The sequence below is a fragment of the Cebus imitator genome, unplaced genomic scaffold (assembly GCF_001604975.1).
Source record: "Cebus imitator isolate Cc_AM_T3 unplaced genomic scaffold, Cebus_imitator-1.0 Scaffold314, whole genome shotgun sequence".
Classification (NCBI taxonomy): Eukaryota; Metazoa; Chordata; class Mammalia; order Primates; family Cebidae; genus Cebus; species Cebus imitator.
The window spans coordinates 812,174-832,573 of NW_016107629.1; the positions used below are offsets into that span (position 1 = coordinate 812,174).

Genomic DNA, 20,400 nt, shown 5'->3' on the forward strand with positions numbered 1-20,400 from the left:
AAAGAATAGCTCAAAAATCAACAAAAGGCTAAGACAATCTAGGAAGAATGCACTTAACGGAGATATCCAGTAATCTTTTGGGTTTTTTGGTTTTTTTTTTTTGAGACAGAGTATCACTGTCACCCAGGCTGGAGTGCAATGGTGTGATCTCGGCTCACTGCAACCTCCGCCTCCTGGGTTCAAGCAATTTTCCTGCCTCAGCCTCCTGAATAGCTGGGATTACAGGTGCCTGCCACTACAACCGGCTAATATTTGTATTTTTTTAAATGGGGGATGGGATTTCACCATGTTGACCCAGCTGGTTTTGAACTCCCAACCTCAGGTGATCTGCCCACCTTGGCCTCCCAAAGTGCTGGGATTATAGGTGCGAGCCACTGCACCTGAACTATTTCACTAAATTTTTTTTGCGAGGCATTTATTGCTTCTTTATTTTTGTGCATCTGATTAATCCAACTGAAATTTGTCTTCTACTCCTTGGTCTAAATTATGCCTAACTGATCACAAATCTTTTTGTGATAATAGGCTGAACTTTCATAATCTTAATGACTATTCTTTCTTCAGTTAACACGTCCTATGATAATATCTCTTCTATTATTACATTGAAGGATGACCTAAATGTTACATTATAGTTCACAGAGCTAAACTTTTTGTGACAAGAGCCTTTAGAGCAGTATGCTGAGTATTATTGATGCTTCAAAAGCATTTTTATTGATTTGGTTTGAGAGGGAAACAAGTCCATATTACGATTTTATCTTTTTTTCCCATACATAGTTTCACAAAAAAAGTGTATTTTCTTAAAACATCAGAATTTATTATATTGTAGTATATTAATGCATTTGTATCTGAGATATTTTGGAAATCATCAGGTCCAACTTTGTAATTTAACATGGAAAAGCTGAATTACTGGTTCAGTGCCTGGTTAGTCAATGGCAGAGATAGGACTAGAAGCCATTTTTGGCCACCTTTATAATGATTTTTTTTTTTTTTAAACTCAATACTGGCCAACTTTGTTGCTAAGCTAAAATGGGCTTTATTGCAGATGTAATATTCAAATACATTGGTTAACTTTATAGTCTTTTACATAATAACAAACGAAACTTTTGATTCCAACATTTCTATTACTACTTTAGGGGAACAAATGTATCTAAAAGAAAAAGTATAGAGTTGGAAAACAATTTCTTACTACCACTGCAGAAATAACTCAAATATTCTATTGATAGTGTTCGTTTTATCTCCGCATGTGAAGAAACCATTATTTGAATTTAAAGTTTACTGTAATTATCCTTATATTTCAAATTTTATTTGTAAAGAATAACTTGTAGCCCTTCCTTTTCCTTCCTTTCCCATCTTTTTCCTTCTTTTATTTAGACAAAACTATTGAAGGTGACTGAACAAATGACCAGTGTTGCCAAATGAAATTGAAGCTGAGGAGGTATCCTGCATGGTTGGGGTTGAGAATGAGGCTGCCTTGGCCTGTGTGGTCAGAGCAGAGGAGCCAGCAGTGTGGTTGGGAGATTGGTTACATACAGGGGAATTGAGCCAATAAGTAAACATATTTGCGATAATGGGAACCAGGCTCCTCACTGCTGGTGAAAAGAGTTATAAATATGGAAAAGGGAAACGCTAGACAAGCCATGTTGTGTCAAATTAGAAATAGAGGTATATAATTCAAATTTGTGAACCCTTGGTATTTTATATCTATATCTAGCCATAGATCTAGAGCTGTAGGAGTCTGTGCATGTGTGTGTGTGTTGGTCTGTTCTTGCATTGCTATAAAGAAATACCTGAGGCTGGGAATTTATATAGAAAAGAGGTTTATATAATTCATTTATATAGAAAAGAGGTTCATTTTGGCTTACGGTTCTGCATGTGGTACAGGAAGCATGGTGCTGGCATCTACCTCTGGTAAGGGCTTTAGGCAGCTTGCAGTTGTAGTGAAAGGTGAAGGAGAGCCAGCATATCATGTGGTCAGAGAGAGAGCAAGAGAAAGAGAAAGACCCAGGCTCTTTTATATACCAGATACTGCGTGAACTCACAGACCGAGAACTTACTCGTTACTGTGAGGATGGCTCCAAGCCATTTGTGAGGGATTCGCCCCAGTGATCAAAACACCTCCCACCAGGCCCCACTGCCAACTCTTGGGGGTCACATTTCAACATGGGATTTGGAGAGGACAAACATCCAAACCATATCAGTGAATATATGTATGTGTATATCTCATACATTTATTTCCTAGCACTAATATCTTGGTTTGTAAATACCAGTCTTCTCTAAGTAATCAGAGCTCCTTGGATAAATGCTTGATTCCAGAGCTTGGGCAGGGAAAAAACAAAATATTATAAACTTGAAAAATCTTGTTCTAAAAAGTAAAGTGCTCAAAGGATAATGAAGACGTATCAAAAGCATACAGGTGCAGCTTTAAGGGGCTCTCACTTGTCAAACTTGGGACTGTTTGAACACCAAAATAAATTATGTTGTTAATGAATTATGCCCACTGATTAAATAGGAATCTGTGAGTCTACAGTCATATAATTAATTTGAGTCTATAATAATATAATTAGTTAATTATAGTCATATAATTAAAATAGTATACTCTTTGGTGTTTTTAGTGGAAAACCTATTGATATCAAAATTGACAAAAATAGCAATATACATATATACACTGATACACTTTGAAGCGAGTGAGAGGGAATGAATAAATGAATAATGAACACTCAGGAAAACAAAAATTGGGCTGGCACAGTGGCTCACACCTGCAATCCCAGCACTCTGGCAGGATATATTAATCCATTTTCACGGTGCTGATAAAGACATACCTGAGACTGGGCAATTTAGGCAGGAAAAAGGGTTCAATGGACTTACAGTTTCATGTGGCTGAGGAAGCCTCACAATCATGGTGGAAGGCAAGGAGGAGCAAGTCACATCTTACATGGATGGCAGCAGGCCAAAAGAGTGCAGAGAAACTCCCATTTTGAAAACCATCAGATCTCGTGAAACTTATTCACTCTCATGAAAACAGCATCAGAAGACCTGCCCCCATGATTCAGTTACCCCCCACAAGGTGTTGTGGGAGGCTACAACATGTGAGAATTGTGGGGGTTACAATTCAAGATGAGATTTGGGTGAGGACACAGCCAAACCATATCGTTCTACCCCTGGCCTCTCCCAAATCTCATGTCCTCACATTTCAAAAACAATCATGCCCTCCAAACAGTCCCCCAAAGTCTCAACTCATTTCACCATTAACTCAGAAGTCCACAGTCTGAAGTCTCATCTGAGACAAGGCAAGTTCCTCCCATTATGAGCCTCTAAAATCAAAAGGTTAGTTACTTCCTGGATACAATGGGGGTACAGGCATTGGGTAAACACAGCCATTCCAAATGGGAGAAATTGGCCAAAACAAAGGGGCTATAAGGCCCCATGCAAGTCTGAAATCCAATGGGGCAGTCAAATCTTAAAACTCCAAAATGATTTCCTTTGACTTCATATCTCACATACGGGTCACGCTGATGCATGAGATGGGTTCCCATATTCTTGGGCAGCTCTTCCCCTGTGACTTTGCAGGGTATAGCCTCCCACCTGTCTACTGTCACAGGCTGGTATTGAGTGTCTATTGCTTTTCGAGGTGCACAGTGCAGGCTGTCAGTGGATCTACCATTCTGGGGTCTGGAGGGCAGTAGCCTTCTCATAGCTACACTAGGCGGTGGTCCAGTAGAGACTCTGTGTGGAGGCTCCAACCCCACAGTTCCCTTCTGTACCACCCTAACAGAGGTTCTCCATGACAGCTCTGTCCCTGCAGCAAACTTCTGCCTGGATATACACACATTTCCATACATCCTCTTAAATGTAGGTGGAGGTTCCCAAGCCCCAGTTCTTGACTTCTGTGCATTGTCAGGCTCCAATACCACATGGAAGCTGCCAAGTCTTGAGGCTTGCACCCTCTGAAGCCATGACCTGAGCTATATGTTGGCCCCTTTCAGCCATAGCCAAAACAGCTGCAATGGCTGGGATGCAGGATGCAGTATGGGGACCCTAGGCCTGGCCCATGAAACCACTTTTTCCTCCTAGGCCTCTGGAAAGGAAGGCCAGGAAGACCTCTAACATTCCCTGGAGAGATTTTCCCCTTTGTCTTGGAAATTAACGTTTGGTTCCTTGTTACTTGTGGAAATTTCTGTAGCCAGCTTGAATTTTTCCTCAGAAAAGGAAATTTTCTTTTCTATCACATTGTCAGCCTGCAAATTTTCTGAACTTTTATGCTCTGGTTCCCCTGTAAAACTGAATGCCTTTAACAGCACCCAAGTCACCTCTTGAATGCTTTGCTGCTTAGAAATTTCTCCCACCAGTTACCCTAAATCACGTCTCTCAAGTTTAAAGTTCCAAAAATCTCTAGGGCAGGAACAAAATGCCTCCAGTCTCTTTGCTTAAACAATCAGAGTCACCTTTGCTCTAGTTCCCAAGAAGCTCCTCATCTCCCTCTGTGATCACCTCAGCCTGGATTTCATTGTCCATATTAATTACCAGCATTTTAGTCAAAGTCATTGAACAAGTCTCTAGGAAGTTCCTAATTTTCCCACATTTTCCTGTCTTCATCTGAGCGCTCCAAACTGTTCCAGCCACTACCTGTTGTCCAATTCCAAAGTTGCTTCTACAGAAGGTATCTTTTCAGCAGCGCCCCACTCTCAGTACCAATTAACTGTATTATAATAGTCTGTTTTCATACTGCTGATAAAGACATATCTGAGACTGGGAAATTTGTATGGGAAAAAGAGTTTAATGGACTTACAATTCCACATGGCTGGGGAAGCATCACAGTCATGGTGGAAGGCAAGGAGAAGCAAGTCACATCTTAATGGACAGCAGCAGGCCAAAAGAACTTGTGCAGGGAAACTCCCGTTTTTAAAACCATCAGATTTCATGAGACTTATTCACTATCAGGAGAACAGCACGGGAAAGACCTACCCCCATGATTCAGTTGTCTCCCAGCTGTTTCTTCCCGTGACACTATGAATCGTGGGAGTTGGAATTCTAGATGACATTTGGGTCGAGACACAGCCAAACCTTGTCACAGGCCAAGGCAGGAGGATCGTTTGAAGCCAGGAGTTTGAGACCAGCCATGGCAACATAGCAAGACCTTATAACTACAAAATATTTTTTAAAACAGTAGAAGAATGAAAATGTAATCATAATTCACTATATGACTTGGCTGTGAATAAAAATAATTGTTTTTTTAAACCTGGATCTACCTTAAAATGGTGATAAATTAAGATGATGGGAGAGAGAAAACCTATGTCTGTATTTGAGAAAAGGAAACAAAGCCTATAAAATAGTTTCAAAGAGGTCTATACCATAATAGAAAATGAAAGATGAGAAATGGTTCCAGATTGAAGGAGACTGGTATAACGGTGATATAAGAGGAATAATGGGGCAACATGTTTCCAGCTTATTCTCAATAAGCAAAAGTTTTCTCATCCCTTCTTTTCTCTCTTTTGCTTTCTCTATCCTTAACTTTCTTGTATCAATTATAGTTTATCTACAGATGTAACATAGGCATGCTCCCTCTCACATTTATGTCATTATTCTATCAGTTTTCTTTCCTTCCTTTTTTCCTTTGTCCTCCTTTGACTTCCTTTCTTTCATTCCCTTTCTTCCTTGTTTTTCTCTCTCTTTTTTGTTCCCCCCTTTGCTTACTCCCCTTTCTTGTTATGCTTTCCACCATCTCTTTTTCCTTCCTCCCTTGCTTCCTTTATTCTTTCTCCCTGTCCTGTCCTTGACTCCTTGGATATGTATTTTCCTGGTCCTGTCTATATGGGCTGGTTTGCCGCAAAGCTGTCAACCTGGAACATTATCTTCCAGGGAATTCCTTTTACTTTAATCTTCTGTTGTATCTCTTGTTTTGGGATTCTGTTTCTTCTTTCTTGGCATATACCCTTATTTTGGAGAAGTAAAAAAGCTTCCAAAGACTAGGTACATGGGAACTTAGTTTTTGAAGTCTTGTATGTCTGAAATGGCTTTATTCTGCCTGTATATTTGAATGACAATTGCCTGGCTATGTATAATTCTAGGTGGAAAATACTTTTCTCTCAAAATTTTGAAGGCATCAGTTTATTATCATTTAGTTTTCAGCATCGCCATTTACGAACTCTGATGGCATTCTGATTCTCAAGATTCCTCCTTTATTTTATTTACATTCTTTCTTAAATCTTTCAGGAATTAAGTCTTTAGTATTATGAAATGTCATGGTGATGGATGTTTGTAGGAGTGCTAACTACCCAACCAGTGTCCTGTTCATTTTAGGGACACCTGACAAGCCCTATCAACCTGGAAACACTTTATGTCAATGATATTTTTCTTTCTTATTTTCTGGAATTCCTTTTATTTGGGCACTGCCTGCCTGGGTCCTTTCACTTTAAAAAAATCTTCTCATTTTCCATCTCTTGTTCTTTTGGTTCACATAGTGGGATGGTTCTTGAGCTCTGGTTTTCAAAGCTTCTGTTGCGTTTTTATATTGCTGTCATGTTTTAATTTTCACGAGTCTCTTTTTTGGTTGGCGTTGTTTTGTTCTCTGAATATTATTTCTAAAAGCAGCATGGTTTCATTCATGGATTTAATATTTTCTATTATCTTTCTGGTGATTTCATAGTTTTTAAAAAGTATTTCTGTTCTGTTCTATCTGCTTCCTCTAATCTTCTGTTTTGGTTTGTTTGTGATTTTACACCAAATAATAAAAGGCAGAGTAGACATTCTATGGCATGGTAGGGGCTTCAATGTAGGATGGTTATGTAGAGACCTGGCTAATTCATTAGGGGACCACAACTGTTGGTTTTTCTCCAAGATCAGCTAAGAAAGGAAACTTGCAACTGTAGTGGGTGCTGTGGTATGAATATTTGTATCCACCCAGAATTGATATATAGAAATGCTCATTGCCAAGGTGATGATAATAGGAGATGGAGACTTTGGGAGGTGATTAGGTTATGAGGGTGGAGCTCTCATGATTCGGGTTGGTGCCCTTATAAAAGATCAAAGACAGACCCTCACCCCTTTTACCATGTGAGATTATAGTGAGAGGAAGCTGTTATGTAAACTAGAAAGCGGGCCCTCACCAGATGCTGAATCTGCTGGCATCTTGATCTTGGACTTCCTAGTTTAGAACTGTGAGAAATAAATTTCTGTTGTTTGTAAACTAGCTAGTTGATCATATTTTTCTTTAATAGCATCCTAAATGGACCGTGATGGGGTGGGAGTTGTACCTTCCTGCCAGTGTCCTTAGGAGCAGGTGAGGAGGGTTGCATGTCTTTTGGTCTGGTATGCAGGACTTTCACTTGATATCTGTATTTTCATAGGACCTCTCCTCCATCCTATTGGATGCTCTTAAGTTCAGACCTTTCAGAAAGCAAACTTCCAGTGTTGTGCCAAATTGGGGTGGGAAGCTACCTCATTGCATAGGGTGGGTGAGGGAATCTGAGGTTCTAACTCTTTGTTGTTGTATTAGATCTTCTTAATAACCAATTGTTTGGTTTTTTGCTCTGTCACAACCTCTATGTCCACAGGTTCTTGGCGGCTCCAATTCTTGAGGCTTTCTGGCATTCTACATCATAAATATCCTTGCGTCTTCCTAGTTTACTGTTCTCTTCTAGACTAATTTTCGGCTTTCTCTGCACTGCTATTTTAGTTACCACTTGATGATCAGATCTCCAATTTCCAAAAAGTAGTTGAAACATTTTGCTTACTATAGTTTTTTCTTCTTACCCTTGCCTGAGAACATTTGTGCCACTGTGACAAAATATCTGAGACTGGGTAATTTATAAATAATGGAAATTGATTTCTCATAGTTCTGGAGGCTAGGAAGTACAAGATCAAGGTGCTGGCAGTTTTGGCATCTGGTGAGGGTTGCCCTCAGCTTCCAAGATGGTGTCTTTTTGCTATGTCCCTACATGGCAGAAGGTGAAAGGGCAGAAGAGGCACTAGCTAGTTCCCTACAGCCCTCTTATAAGGCAGCTAGTACCATTCATGAGGGCTCTACCCTTATGACTTAATCACCTTTAAAGGATCCACCTCTTAATACTATTGCATTGGGGATTAAGTTTCAGCATGACATTTGGCGAGAACAGAAACATTCAAACCATAGCAATCCTTGAGGGTTTATACTTTTCATTTGTTTGTTTCTTTCTTTACTATCATCTTTTGGGTGGGATTTTCAAGAGGAAACAGGTAAAAATACATGTTCAATATATCACATTTAACTAAAAGCCCAATAATCCTTTTTGTTCTTGGTATATTTCATTAATGTTGATAGCATCTATAATTAGAAGTTCAATTTTTCTATCAATATTCATTTTTGAATGTTTTATTTCTTAGGATGCCTCATTGATGGATATGAACTCCTTCAGCCCTATGATGCCAACATCCCCGTTATCAATGATAAACCAAATCAAGTTTGAGGATGAACCAGATTTAAAGGATCTCTTCATCACAGTTGATGAACCTGAAAGTCACGTCACTACAATAGAAACTTTTATTACATATAGGATTATTACTAAGGTAAATGTTGGATGAATGTTTTCTTGAATATAGATGCGTTTTTTGAAGTTTTGGAAGTAAGTACTTCTTGTTCATTGTAATTCTCAACATTCCAGGATCTTAGCTAAATTGACTTTTATTTTTTCAAACCTTTTGGTTAGGACATTGCATCTTATCTGCCCTTCACTTGTTCTGTGCAATTCAAATTAACTTGAGAAATAGTCACCCATTTTACATCAGCTATACTTCTTAGAGTAAGAACATCTAGGTTTTCAGTTTAAAAAAATTAGTAAGAAATACCTTTGAAAAAGATGGGCACCAAGTTGTTAATAAAGAAGAAAATATTTAAATAGGGCACAGTAGTTTGTTTTAGGATTTCTTTGGAAGATTATAAAATATAATACCATTTGTTTTCCAAAGTGGGGCAGGTGGCCACTTTGTCTCATATATGAGATATTGTTATGTGTGCAATAATTCGAGGGCAAAGTAGATGTTAGAACTCAGATCTCTTTAATCTTAGGGCAAAGTGCTGCAAAGACAGTTTACCTCAGACACAATTAAGCAACCATTTAGTATAATCTGTATTTTAAGTCCTTTATTTAATAGCATTTTTAAAGAATTCTCTCTATAATATTTTGTTTATAAAGCCTCACCTTAGACATTTACACTTCATAAATGTAAAAATACATCTCTTTTTTTTTTAGCTAAAAAAGTTCTGAACTATGTTCCTATAATTGCTTCTTACAATGAGACTGCTACACTACTATTGGTTATATTTCCTGAAAATATATGTATCTGATTTCTTCACTCGAATTCTTAAAATCCTTTCTCGGCCCCCGATTTCAGGCAGAACGAAGTGCAGACTTTCTTGTATGACATATAAAGAGGCTTCTCAATCTGGTGCCAACTTACCCTGAAGGCTTATTTCTTACACCTCACATTAGTACCCTTGCTCTCTACTCATGGAGAGCTGCTTCTGTTTTCTGAATATTTAGGGGATCTTTTGCTCTCATAACTTTGCATATACTTTTTCTGCTGTTTGCTGTGTCCATCCCCTTCTTAGACAAAAGAAATCATGTTTAGTTTTCAGTGTGCAACTCGAAATGTTAGATGCCTGTGAAGACTTCTCTAGTTGTTACTGTCCGTTGGCTGAAATAGTCATTTTTCCTCTGTTTTCTCATACTGTTCTATTGAATTCTTAAGGAATGTAAAACATTAGAGTCAATATAGCAAAACATCAAAAGCATATATTTAATCCAACTAAGCTGTTTTTTTTAAATCTATAAAACTCAGATAATAGAACCCACTTCTGTAGGGTTGCAGTCGAATAAATAATCAATGCCAACCCCACTTAGTAAGGTGCCTGACACATGATAAGCATTCAGTAATTGCCATCTCCTTGTATTTGGATAGATAACTATGTTTATTTGTATTTATGCTCAGTGAGTTTGTGAGTTTCTCAAGGAAGATAACTACATTTTAAGTTATCCATACTTCCAAACACAGTACTTAGGACGTAATAAGTAAATTATTTTGTTGATGAATGAGTGAAGGAATTATCTTAGCTATATCAAGATGTGGTAGAGCAAGACAGCATGGAGTTGAATCTTGATTTCTCCCCTTCCTTGCTATGTTCTTGGACAATTTAATTAACCTCTCTATATTAGTTTCCTCGTTTGTAAATAGGGTAACAGTATTAACTTCATAAAGTCTTTATGAAAATTGAATATGTTAATGCAGGCATACTGCTAGGAATAGAGCCAAATTTCTCCTATTACTACTGTTAAAATTATCTATTGTCATTATCCATCCTAGCAAATAACTTGTGAAACTGAATTATTTTCCCTTCACTTGTTTCTCTCGGAAAGATACTCTTTCTAAAACCTTATGAATTTCATTCTGATCACAGACGTACGGTTCTTCTGAGTTTTCCATATTTACAACGTATTTTATTTTTATTTATTATGTATGTATATATAAAATTGCATTTTAGGTTCTGGGATACATGTAAAGAATATGCAGGATTGTTGCTTAGGTACATACATGGCAATGTAGTTTGCTGCCTCCATCCCCATCACCTATATCTGGAATTTCTTCCCATATTATACCTCCCCAACTCCCTACCCGACACTGTCCCTCCCAACAGACCTCAGTGTGTGATGCTCCCCTCCCTGTGTCCATGTGTTCTCATTGTTCAATACCCACCTATGCGTGAGAACATGCAGTGTTTGATTTTCTGTTCTTGTTACAACATACTTTAAATGGACTGGTCTTATAGAAGTAGTAATAGTGTTGGTAATAATAATATTAAAGTATATAAACTAGAGAATATTTGCTGTGTGACTCCGTAGTGCCAATTAATATTCTAACCGGTTTCTGCATGTTAACTCATTTAGGTTCATAGTAATCCATAATCCATAAACATAAGATATTACGATTTACGCCCACTTCATGAATAAGGACGAAGGTTACACAACATAGTGATTAGCTGAGCTGAGATTTAAATCCACACAGTTTACTTTCATACTATACATTTTTTTCTATTGTATTTTTGTGCATTTAGGTATGGATATGGTAAACTTTCAGTTTAACTATTACAAACTAGCTTCCTTCATTCTACTTCTCATTACTTTTACTATATCGTAGTATATAGACTATATATATGTGTATGTGTATATATATATACAGAAATATATATATATGTGTATGTGTAATATATACAGAAATATATATTACTGATACAAATATACAAATAGTAGAGGTATATTATGTTATCAAATAGTCATTTCTTATTCACTTATCATTTATTTATCCCACAAGCTTTTATTCAGCACCCCTTATGTTCCAGGTATTGTGCTTATCTATTAAGAATACGTCAGTAATAAGGATAGGTCTGACAAAATAAACTTTCTGTCTTCCTGGTGTTTTCATTCTGAGGAAGGGATGTGTGTATGTTTGATGATATTAAACAGTTATATACTGTGTTAGTTTGTTCTCATGATGCTAATAAAGACGTACCCAACACTGGGTCATTTATAAAGGAAAAATGTTTAATTGACTCACAGTTCCACATGGCTGGAGTTGGGGGCTCACAGTCATGGTGGAAAGAAGGGGGAAGCAAGACACATCTTACATGGCGGGAGGCAAGAAAGCACTTGTGCAGGGGCACTTACATTTGTAAAACCATGCAGATCTCATGAGACTTCTTCACTACCGTTTGAACAGTATGGGGGAACTGCCCCTAGGATTCAGTTATCTTAACCTGGCCCCACCCTTGACACATGGGGATTATTACAATTCAAGGTGAGATTGGGGTGGGGACACAGCCAAACCATATCATATACTAAGTTATTTCTTCATAGTTATAAATGTTTTAAAGGAAAAATATTGGCTACTATAAGCATGAGATACACCATCTAATTTGGAGGTTGAAAGATGGCTTCCCTGGAAAAGTCTTAGTTTTGTAAGTATTTATGTTCATGGACACTAAGGGTTATAAGGGTAAATGAATATACACATATGTACACTGACAGTCACCTATTTAGGAATACTTAAGAGTGATCCAACTGTAAATGATTGTATCAGGAAGACCACGTGCCTGGTGTCTGTTCTTTTTATGGGAAATTACCCTTTATAGGTTAGCATATTGGAAGTGACTGTTCTAAAGATGTATTTTATCTTTTGGAGATCTAGAGATGCATGTTCTCTTAGTACATATAGGAGTAAGAACTAAGAGATTGAACAAGGGACTTTCCTTCTACTTCCTCTTTGTGAAAACAAACCTGTAAATGCCTGTCAGTATATAGTTAGAGCTTACACCGTGTTCTTGATTGGCTGAACTGATTATTAAAATTCATTTTCCCTCAAAAAAAGTTTTCTAAATTCTCAGAGTATAGAATAACTGTTCATACTTGACTGAAGATTGTTATTTTTGCAATGAATGCATTTTGGTGTATAGTTCACACGAGTTCATTATTACTAAACTTTAAGTCCCCAAGCTTTTATGGTCAGACATGAAAAATTGGCTACCATTTACAATATTGCTTCTATGGAAAACTGTATTCTATGTTAGAAGCATTATTTGTACTTCAAATGCACTTTATAAAATGTATTTCTAAGTTGGAGATACGTCAAACCCAGTTATTCCTACAGTTAGGAAGCTTTTGTGCATCTTTTTTTTTGAGATGGAATCTTGCTCTGTTGCCCAGGCTGGAGTGCAGTGGTGCTATCTCAGTTCACAGCAATGTCCACCTCCCCGTTTCAAGAAATTCTCTTGCCTCAGCCTCCTGGATTACAGGCACACATCACCACACCCGGCTAATTTTTTGTATGTTTGTAGAGACAGAGTTTCACCATGTTGGTCAGGCTGGTTTCGAGCTCCTGACCTCATGATCTGCCTGTCTTGACTTCCCAAAGTACTGGGATTACAGGAGTAAGCCACTGCGTACTGGCATCTTATAATGACCAAATTCGTTCACTTTAGAGTAGACAATGATTCTAATCCTTGCTGTAGGGAAATTAGTCTTGTTCCCAACCCAGCTGATAATGACTGTTTTCCTCATCATATTCTTACATATATATCTCTTATAACCCTTCAGGAGAAGAATGAATCTTAAGATTAGGAAGAAGTAATATATTCTCCTCCATACTTGCACGTATCCTCTGTCGTCTTCTATTGCAGTACATTAGAGAATTCTTTTGAATCAATGACAGAGTAGTAAGGATAGACTGAACCAATTATTTGACTTGATTTTATATCTTCTTGCTGGAATTTATACCAGATTGTTTTGTGTTTACTTAAAATGTTGGATATTCTTGAGGACATGTATAGTTCAATCTTATTTTAACTGCTGGGTTTTTTCTTTTTGAGTGCTTTATTGTTCATTATACCAATTTATATTCTGAGAAATTGGTAGTGGACCTGTGCATATGTACCCGGCACAAGAAGGTGCTCAGTAATACTTTTTAATGAGTTGCTGTAAACCATGTTTTGGGTGCATATGTATGTGTACATGCATGTGTCTATTTGCATATGGACATACACACACCAACCAGTCTATATTGTTAAACTGGGCTGGTACTAGATTTAGTTTTCCTGTTTTTAACCATTTCTGTATCTTGTACCATTTTGCATAATAGCTAGATTTTGTAGTGTTTTGTGACCATTTACTTTGTTAGACTTCTGCATTTCATTTGCCCCAGTTTTTCCCGTTATAAACAGAATGTTGTACAAAGAGACATTATATGATATTCTGAACATTCATTTTAAGAGAATGAACTTTGGAAAGTATAGCTTTCATGGACCTTATTTTATGACAATGAAGATTGCATCTTATGACTTGGACTGTTTAATTTTACAATTGTGTCCATCTGTGTGGGTGATTGATATTTCTGGTGAGCGTGAAATATATTTGCAATGTGTTATTCCATCTTCTGCAGGAAAATCTCACCCTAAACATTCTGCATGTAATTTTTAATATGCAAAAATTCAGTTAAATAAGTTATTGGTGTGAGTGACTATTTTCTTATGAGAGGTGAGTATGCATTAGATGAATTCATATTTTTGTCTTTGTCTTGGGACTCAGGCAATAGGAATGAGGTTGATACTGTACCTATGTTCTTCTTGTCATATGTGTTGGCATGGATTTTTGGTTTGTTGAGAACTGATATTTTAATGTATTTGCTTAATTTTTAGAAGTTTAGGCATATAACCCAAAATAAAATTCCTTGAGAAATGACGGGAAGATTTTCTTTTCACATCAAATGTCTATTAATTACATCTTTTAAAACAGTGGCAAAATCACTTGGTAAAATGTTAGAACTTTCATATACTAAAAGCAAACCCTAGCACAGCAATTCATTTGAGCAAATTCCAAGAAAACATTTTTCTCAGTTACATTCAGGTTATTTTCCAAATTGCAAAAATAGGACTTTCCTCAAATTCTGAATTCTAATCATCTTGAGAAAAGAAATATATTTGAAACCTAAATTCAGAACACACTTTCTTGTTAGCAAGAAAGTCATGCCAAAGATAATAGTAGTTAAAGTCTTGTGGAAGGCAGATGGTTGTTGTAAGACAGATTTTTCAGTTTGGATTTTAAATTTAAGTATGATATTTGCTTTCTTTCTGGAAATACTGGAGAGTTTGCTTTGTTTCATCTGCTACATGAATAGATGACAAAAAAAATTACAGGCTGACAAACACTGAATAATTAGGATTTGTTAATTTTTCTTAGAGACCCATTTATTTCACAATGTCTAAAATAACATTAGGCAAATATCTTCTATCTTCTATTGCATGTGCTGTTATTTTCTCCTGCTTTCTCCAGACATCTCGTGGGGAATTTGACTCCAGTGAATTTGAGGTTAGGAGACGGTATCAAGATTTCCTTTGGTTGAAGGGAAAACTGGAAGAAGCACACCCCACTCTGATTATTCCAGTAAGTTTGCAAAATTTTTTTTCATAGAATAGCTACCAGTTTTCTAGTGAGTCTTTTAGAATGCCTAAAACCTAATTTCAGACCTTAAGTTCACTGTAATTCATTTATCTTAGGAACATTATTTCTAAATGTTTTAATCTGTGTACACATTTAAAAAAAATTCTTCATTATGTATTATGATTTCTCATTTTTGGTTCTAACATTGTGAATTTTTAAAAATCATTTTTATAAGAAATGGTTAGATGTTCAACTAGTCTTCCAAAAGGGGAAAACATAGAATTCCTTATAAACCTGTGGCACATAATACTCAGATACCTTTTTTATTTTCTTTTTGCCTTAGCCATTGCCAGAAAAGTTTATGGTAAAAGGAATGGTGGAACGCTTTAATGATGACTTCATTGAGACACGCAGGAAAGCTTTACATAAATTTTTGAACCGAATTGCTGATCATCCAACTCTAACATTTAATGAAGACTTCAAAATTTTTCTCACTGCACAAGCTTGGGTAACTAATTTTTATTTATACTGTACAGTCTTTTGGTGTCTGTATTTTTGTATTCTTCCTCTTGTCTGCCTTTACAAATCAGGCAGTGGCGTACTTGAATTGAGATGGAATTTTTCAGAAACACTGGAGAGTTATCCTTCAGATATAACCCAGTATCAAGTCTACATATAAGTATTACAGAAGTCTTGTATCTTTTTCCTATATATATGCGTGCACGCACATACACACACACACACACACACACACACACACATTTTGGTAAAGTTTGTTTTAATGTCAGTGTGCTTCTTGCATAAATAGCAAATGATGAACAGATATAAATATATTTCTTTCATTGACACTATTGTTGACCCTTGAACAACATGGGGGTTGGGGAGCCAAGCCTTTATGAAGTTGAAAATCTAAATATGACTTTTAAATCCCCAGAAACTGAACTACTAGTAGCCTGCTGTTGGTTGGAAGCCTTAACTATAACATAAGCAGTTGGTTAACACATATTTATATCTTTTGTATATTATATACTGTATTTTTGCAATAAAGTAACCTAGAGTAAAGAAAATATTATTTAAGAAAATCACAAGGAAGAGAAAATACACTTAGAATATTCTACTGTATTCATTGATACCATGAGTTTATGTTGTCTGTTGACGAGATGAATTGTCGGTCTGAAATGGAGGGCAACGATGGTGGCAGACCTCAGTCTATGGTACTTATCAAGCAATTCAACTTTTTTTGTAAGCCATGACATTTCTACGCTTCTTGGGAACACTTCCAGCATCACTAGCGACACTTCATATGGGTCCCATGGTATTATTCCAGGTTTATAGTATTGCACTAAACACAATAAAAAAGTGCATGGGAACCACAAGAGATCACTTTTTACTGCTATACCCAATTTACTGGAGAGATGAACTGCGCATACGGAGATGATTAGCATCACATGGTGTTTTAAGTGGATATTCACAATACTTGCGCTCTCTACAAATAGCAACAGGAGGGCTACAAAAATAGTACAATAGTACAGTGTGCACTGTAGTTAATTTTAAGCAGTTATGATTTAATACTGCATCTTTATGTTTGTTTACATTTCTCTGAACTGCAAATGGTGGCATGTGAGTCAACATATGTGCATACATTTTGATAAATTTTAACTTTTTATAATAGATTTATATATTAGGGTAGTAAATGATAGACTAGTATCTACATATATTTTGTGCATTCATGACATACCTTTCCCTCAGTTTTTTCTGTATTTCTAGGCCATGTGGTTTGTGAATTCTTTTTAATTGTCACAAATCTCAAAAAAATTTTCCAATATATTTACTGAAAAAAGTCCACATGTGGCCAGGCTCAGTGGCTCACGCCTGTAATCTCAACACTTTGGGAGGCTGAGGTGGGCAGATCACAAGGTCGAGAGATCGAGACTATCCTGGCCAACATGGTGAAACCCAGTCTCTACTAAAAATACAAAAATTAGCTGGGCGTGGGGTTATACCAGCTGCTCAGGAGGCTGAGGCAGAAGAATCACTTGAATCCAGGAGGCAGAGGTTACAGTGAGCCGAGCTGGCACTGTGGCACTTGAGCCTGGTGACAGAGCGAGACTCTGTCTCAAAAAAAAAAAAAAAAACAGCTTACATGTGTGGACCTGCTCAGGTCATACCTGTACTGTTCAAAGGTGTACTTTATTTTGAGTAATAATGGGTCAGGGCTTTTAAAGTTAGGATAAAAGTACTTATTGAATAGATAGATGGATGAATGGAGATGGATGGATGGATGGATGGATGGTTGGATAGATAGATAATATAATCTCCTTTTCCTTTAATTAAGTGGGGGAGTGTCTAATTTCTAATACAAAAACCTTATCCATTCTACTTGTTTCTTTCTTTTATTCTGTAAAGCTATAACTCAACAAGAAAGGTACCAGAGAGGACAAAGGGTCAGTATTAAACAGTACTGAAAAATGTTGAGTTTTATATCTCTCAGTTGTTGCCAGTGGTAGAAACTAAAAAGTTGTTTATTTCAATCTTGACAGTCCTGCTCTATGGAAGCCCTTTGTGGCTTACGTGAAATGAATATGTGGCCTGACTTAAGAACCTTAGAAGTGTTAGAACTATTCTTCACAGTCAACAGATTCAGTAACAGCTTGCCGGTTGTGATGTGCCCTGTCTCTGATAATATTTACTCTATCAAATGAGGCCATAGCACTCTTGGATGGATGTGTTGCCTGGTCAAGGATGGCATCTGTTATTATTTGCACAAAAAAAACCCCACACTAAATTGGAAATAAACAAGTTTACTTTGTGTGTATTATTGTCGGTAAGATATTCAAGAAAGGAAAGCTGGAGGAAGATAGAATGTGCTATTTAATATTTGGAAATAATATATCGTATTTTTATCTGTAGTTTCGGTAGTCAGTAGTATTTTATTTGATCCCAAGCCTGTGTTTCAACAAGGGCCACAGCCGTTATCAGGATCCCTTGTCCTTTTTTGTTTTATTTGTTCTTTTATGCCATGCTTCTGAAGGGATATGTTTGTGTGTGGTGTATTCTTTTATAGCATTTCTTCTATTGATTTTGCATGTCTATAGTTATCCCTCCTAGGTTAAGTATGAAATAACTAGTTACATATTTTATTAAACATTTTCTCTATAGCCAGCCAGCCAGTGAAGGTGGTGTCACAGTTTACCCACTTCATTTGGCTGAAGCGCTATGGTCAGGTACTGTCTACTTACAAACTATCCTAATGACTCTAAGGGGGCAAAGCAAGTTAGTGCTTAATAGTGAATCGTCTGGAATCAGACTTCCAGGGTGCCAGTTCTTGCTCTGTCACTTAATTGCTCTGGTATCTTGAGCAAGTTAATTAACTTCCTGGTGCCTCTATTTTCTTCCGTAAAATGTGGAAAATAATAAAACCTACCTCATGGGTTTATGGTGAATTACGTATATAACATATCAGTATAGTACCCAGAACGTATTAAGCTCTCAATAAATGTTAGCTACTATTACACCCAAAGAATTAATGAAGTTTCCCAGTTCTCTTTTTCCGAGTATAACTTAGGCCCTGAGAAATCTTTCTCAATCATTTTCCATTAAATTCCTGTTATAAATGGCATGCCATATTTTCCTTGTCTTCTCTGGTATCTCACTGAGCACTATTCTGCCTGTTAAACCCTGTTCTTTTAGAGATTTGTGGTCTGAGGAAAGACTGTGTACCTGCTTTACATGAGTACTGTGAAAGGAAATATTATCGAGGAGGCTGCCACTTAAAGGAGACACTGTACCTGAATAAAACTAATCTGCTTCAAGCTAACATTAAAAAGATTGATGCCTACGAAACAATTATATCTTAATTTTATTCTCTTAATTAGGTTTCCTTTGGTATTGAATCTTGGAATATTGCGACTTGTTTCACCAGAGATACTTCATTTTTTTGTTTCTAGGAACTCTCTTCTCACAAGAAGCAAGGTCCTGGATTGCTAAGCAGGATGGGACAAACAGTCAGAGCTGTTGCATCCTCAATGAGAGGAGTTAAAAACCGCCCAGAGGAGTTCATGGAAATGAATAACTTTATTGAACTATTTAGCCAGAAAATAAATTTGATAGATAAAATATCTCAGAGAATTTATAAGGAAGAAAGGGGTAAGTAGAATTACTGAAATGTGATTTCAAAGTTGTTCAGTTTCTGATGAATCTTCACATATGTTGGTGTAGTGTAGCAACTACCCCATTATGCCTGTGGCATTCAGTTAGAACTACAACCATCGCATTCAGTTAGAATGTCAGCTTCAAAGTGTGGCTTATTTCCAGCCATGTGGTGGACATTTCTGATTCCTAAATGATTTCGAAGGCAGTCTGTATTTTCGCTTTCACCAATCACTAGCTGCTCTACTTCCCATTCATAGAAGATAGTGGTAAAGTAAGCCCGAGTTTAAGATTGTGGATGTAGTTGTGTGAAGTTTGTATTCAACATGGAACAGAGCTTAGAATCAAAGAAGTGATGTTTCAGGAAAGAGGGTTTTCACATTTTCTAGTAATTATTTTTTTCTGGAGGGAACAGATATGCTGTATTAAGCCTGTCAAAGTATGGGAGAGAGATTTATGAATTGAAAAATCTGCCTCTTTTCTTATTTTCTCTCTCTCTCTTTTTTTTTTTTTAGTTTATAAATAAGAATTTATGATTTTTTTTCTAATTCTAATCATGTGATTTTTCCATAATTTTCTAATTGCAATAAAAACAGATAACTGAGTCAGCAAAGAATTTCCAAATATAAGTTGTTATTAGAGATGAGGAACTACTTAAAGATAAACCAAAAGTCCCTAAGTTGGTGGCTTATTTGTTAATTGTGCTCTACTAAACTGTACTGCCCATCAGGATAAGCTGGGAAAGTTTTTTTTTTTTCTAGTATCCAGACAGTGTTCAAACATAATAAGTACTCAATTAAAATTTGTTTAATGATTGAAAAAAAACCACAAATGAATGAGCATAGCATTTGGGATGGTGTAGGAAAATGTACTTTATTAAGAATTGATTGGTTTTAAAAAGAGATATAGAAAAAATATTATAACCGAATATTCTTTGCCCCCTTTCTGCCTTCTTTTTCATGCATTGACACCTGATAAGATTATTGTAGCAACTGAATGTAGTATAATAATTTGTTTTAAACGTCCTTGGTTTGCCCTCATATTTATTATTTGTCTCTTTTTAAAAAAAATCTGAAGAAGTGAATTATTGGTTAGGCTCTGTGATTCTAGTTCAATTAAGTAGATTCTGGATGCATAGTTAGCTGATATAGCAATTCAAATAGATCTCTGGAAGCTATTGGCAATTAGGAGCCTTATAAGCTATCAATGAGTATCAAAGAGTAATTAAGATAGTACCTGTTAAGCTCACAGTATAGTTGGGAAATATATATATTAATAGACAAATTACAGTGCAGCT

At 36.6% G+C, this 20,400-nt stretch overlaps 1 protein-coding gene across 3 annotated transcripts in view; it reads left to right on the plus strand.

Moving 5' to 3' along the window:
* Positions 1-20,400, plus strand: part of SNX7 (sorting nexin 7) — a 99,809-nt gene that overhangs the window by 17,274 nt on the left and 62,135 nt on the right. For 2 of the 3 annotated variants that reach the window (XM_037729662.1, XM_017503751.2), the window contains exons 2-5: positions 8,356-8,538; positions 14,847-14,957; positions 15,298-15,462; positions 18,902-19,100. In XM_037729662.1, the coding sequence (XP_037585590.1) occupies positions 8,356-8,538; positions 14,847-14,957; positions 15,298-15,462; positions 18,902-19,100 (658 nt within the window). Of the gene's footprint in view, positions 1-8,353; positions 8,539-14,846; positions 14,958-15,297; positions 15,463-18,901; positions 19,101-20,400 lie in introns of all 3 variants that reach the window. The other variant, XM_017503752.2, reaches the window with a different exon arrangement.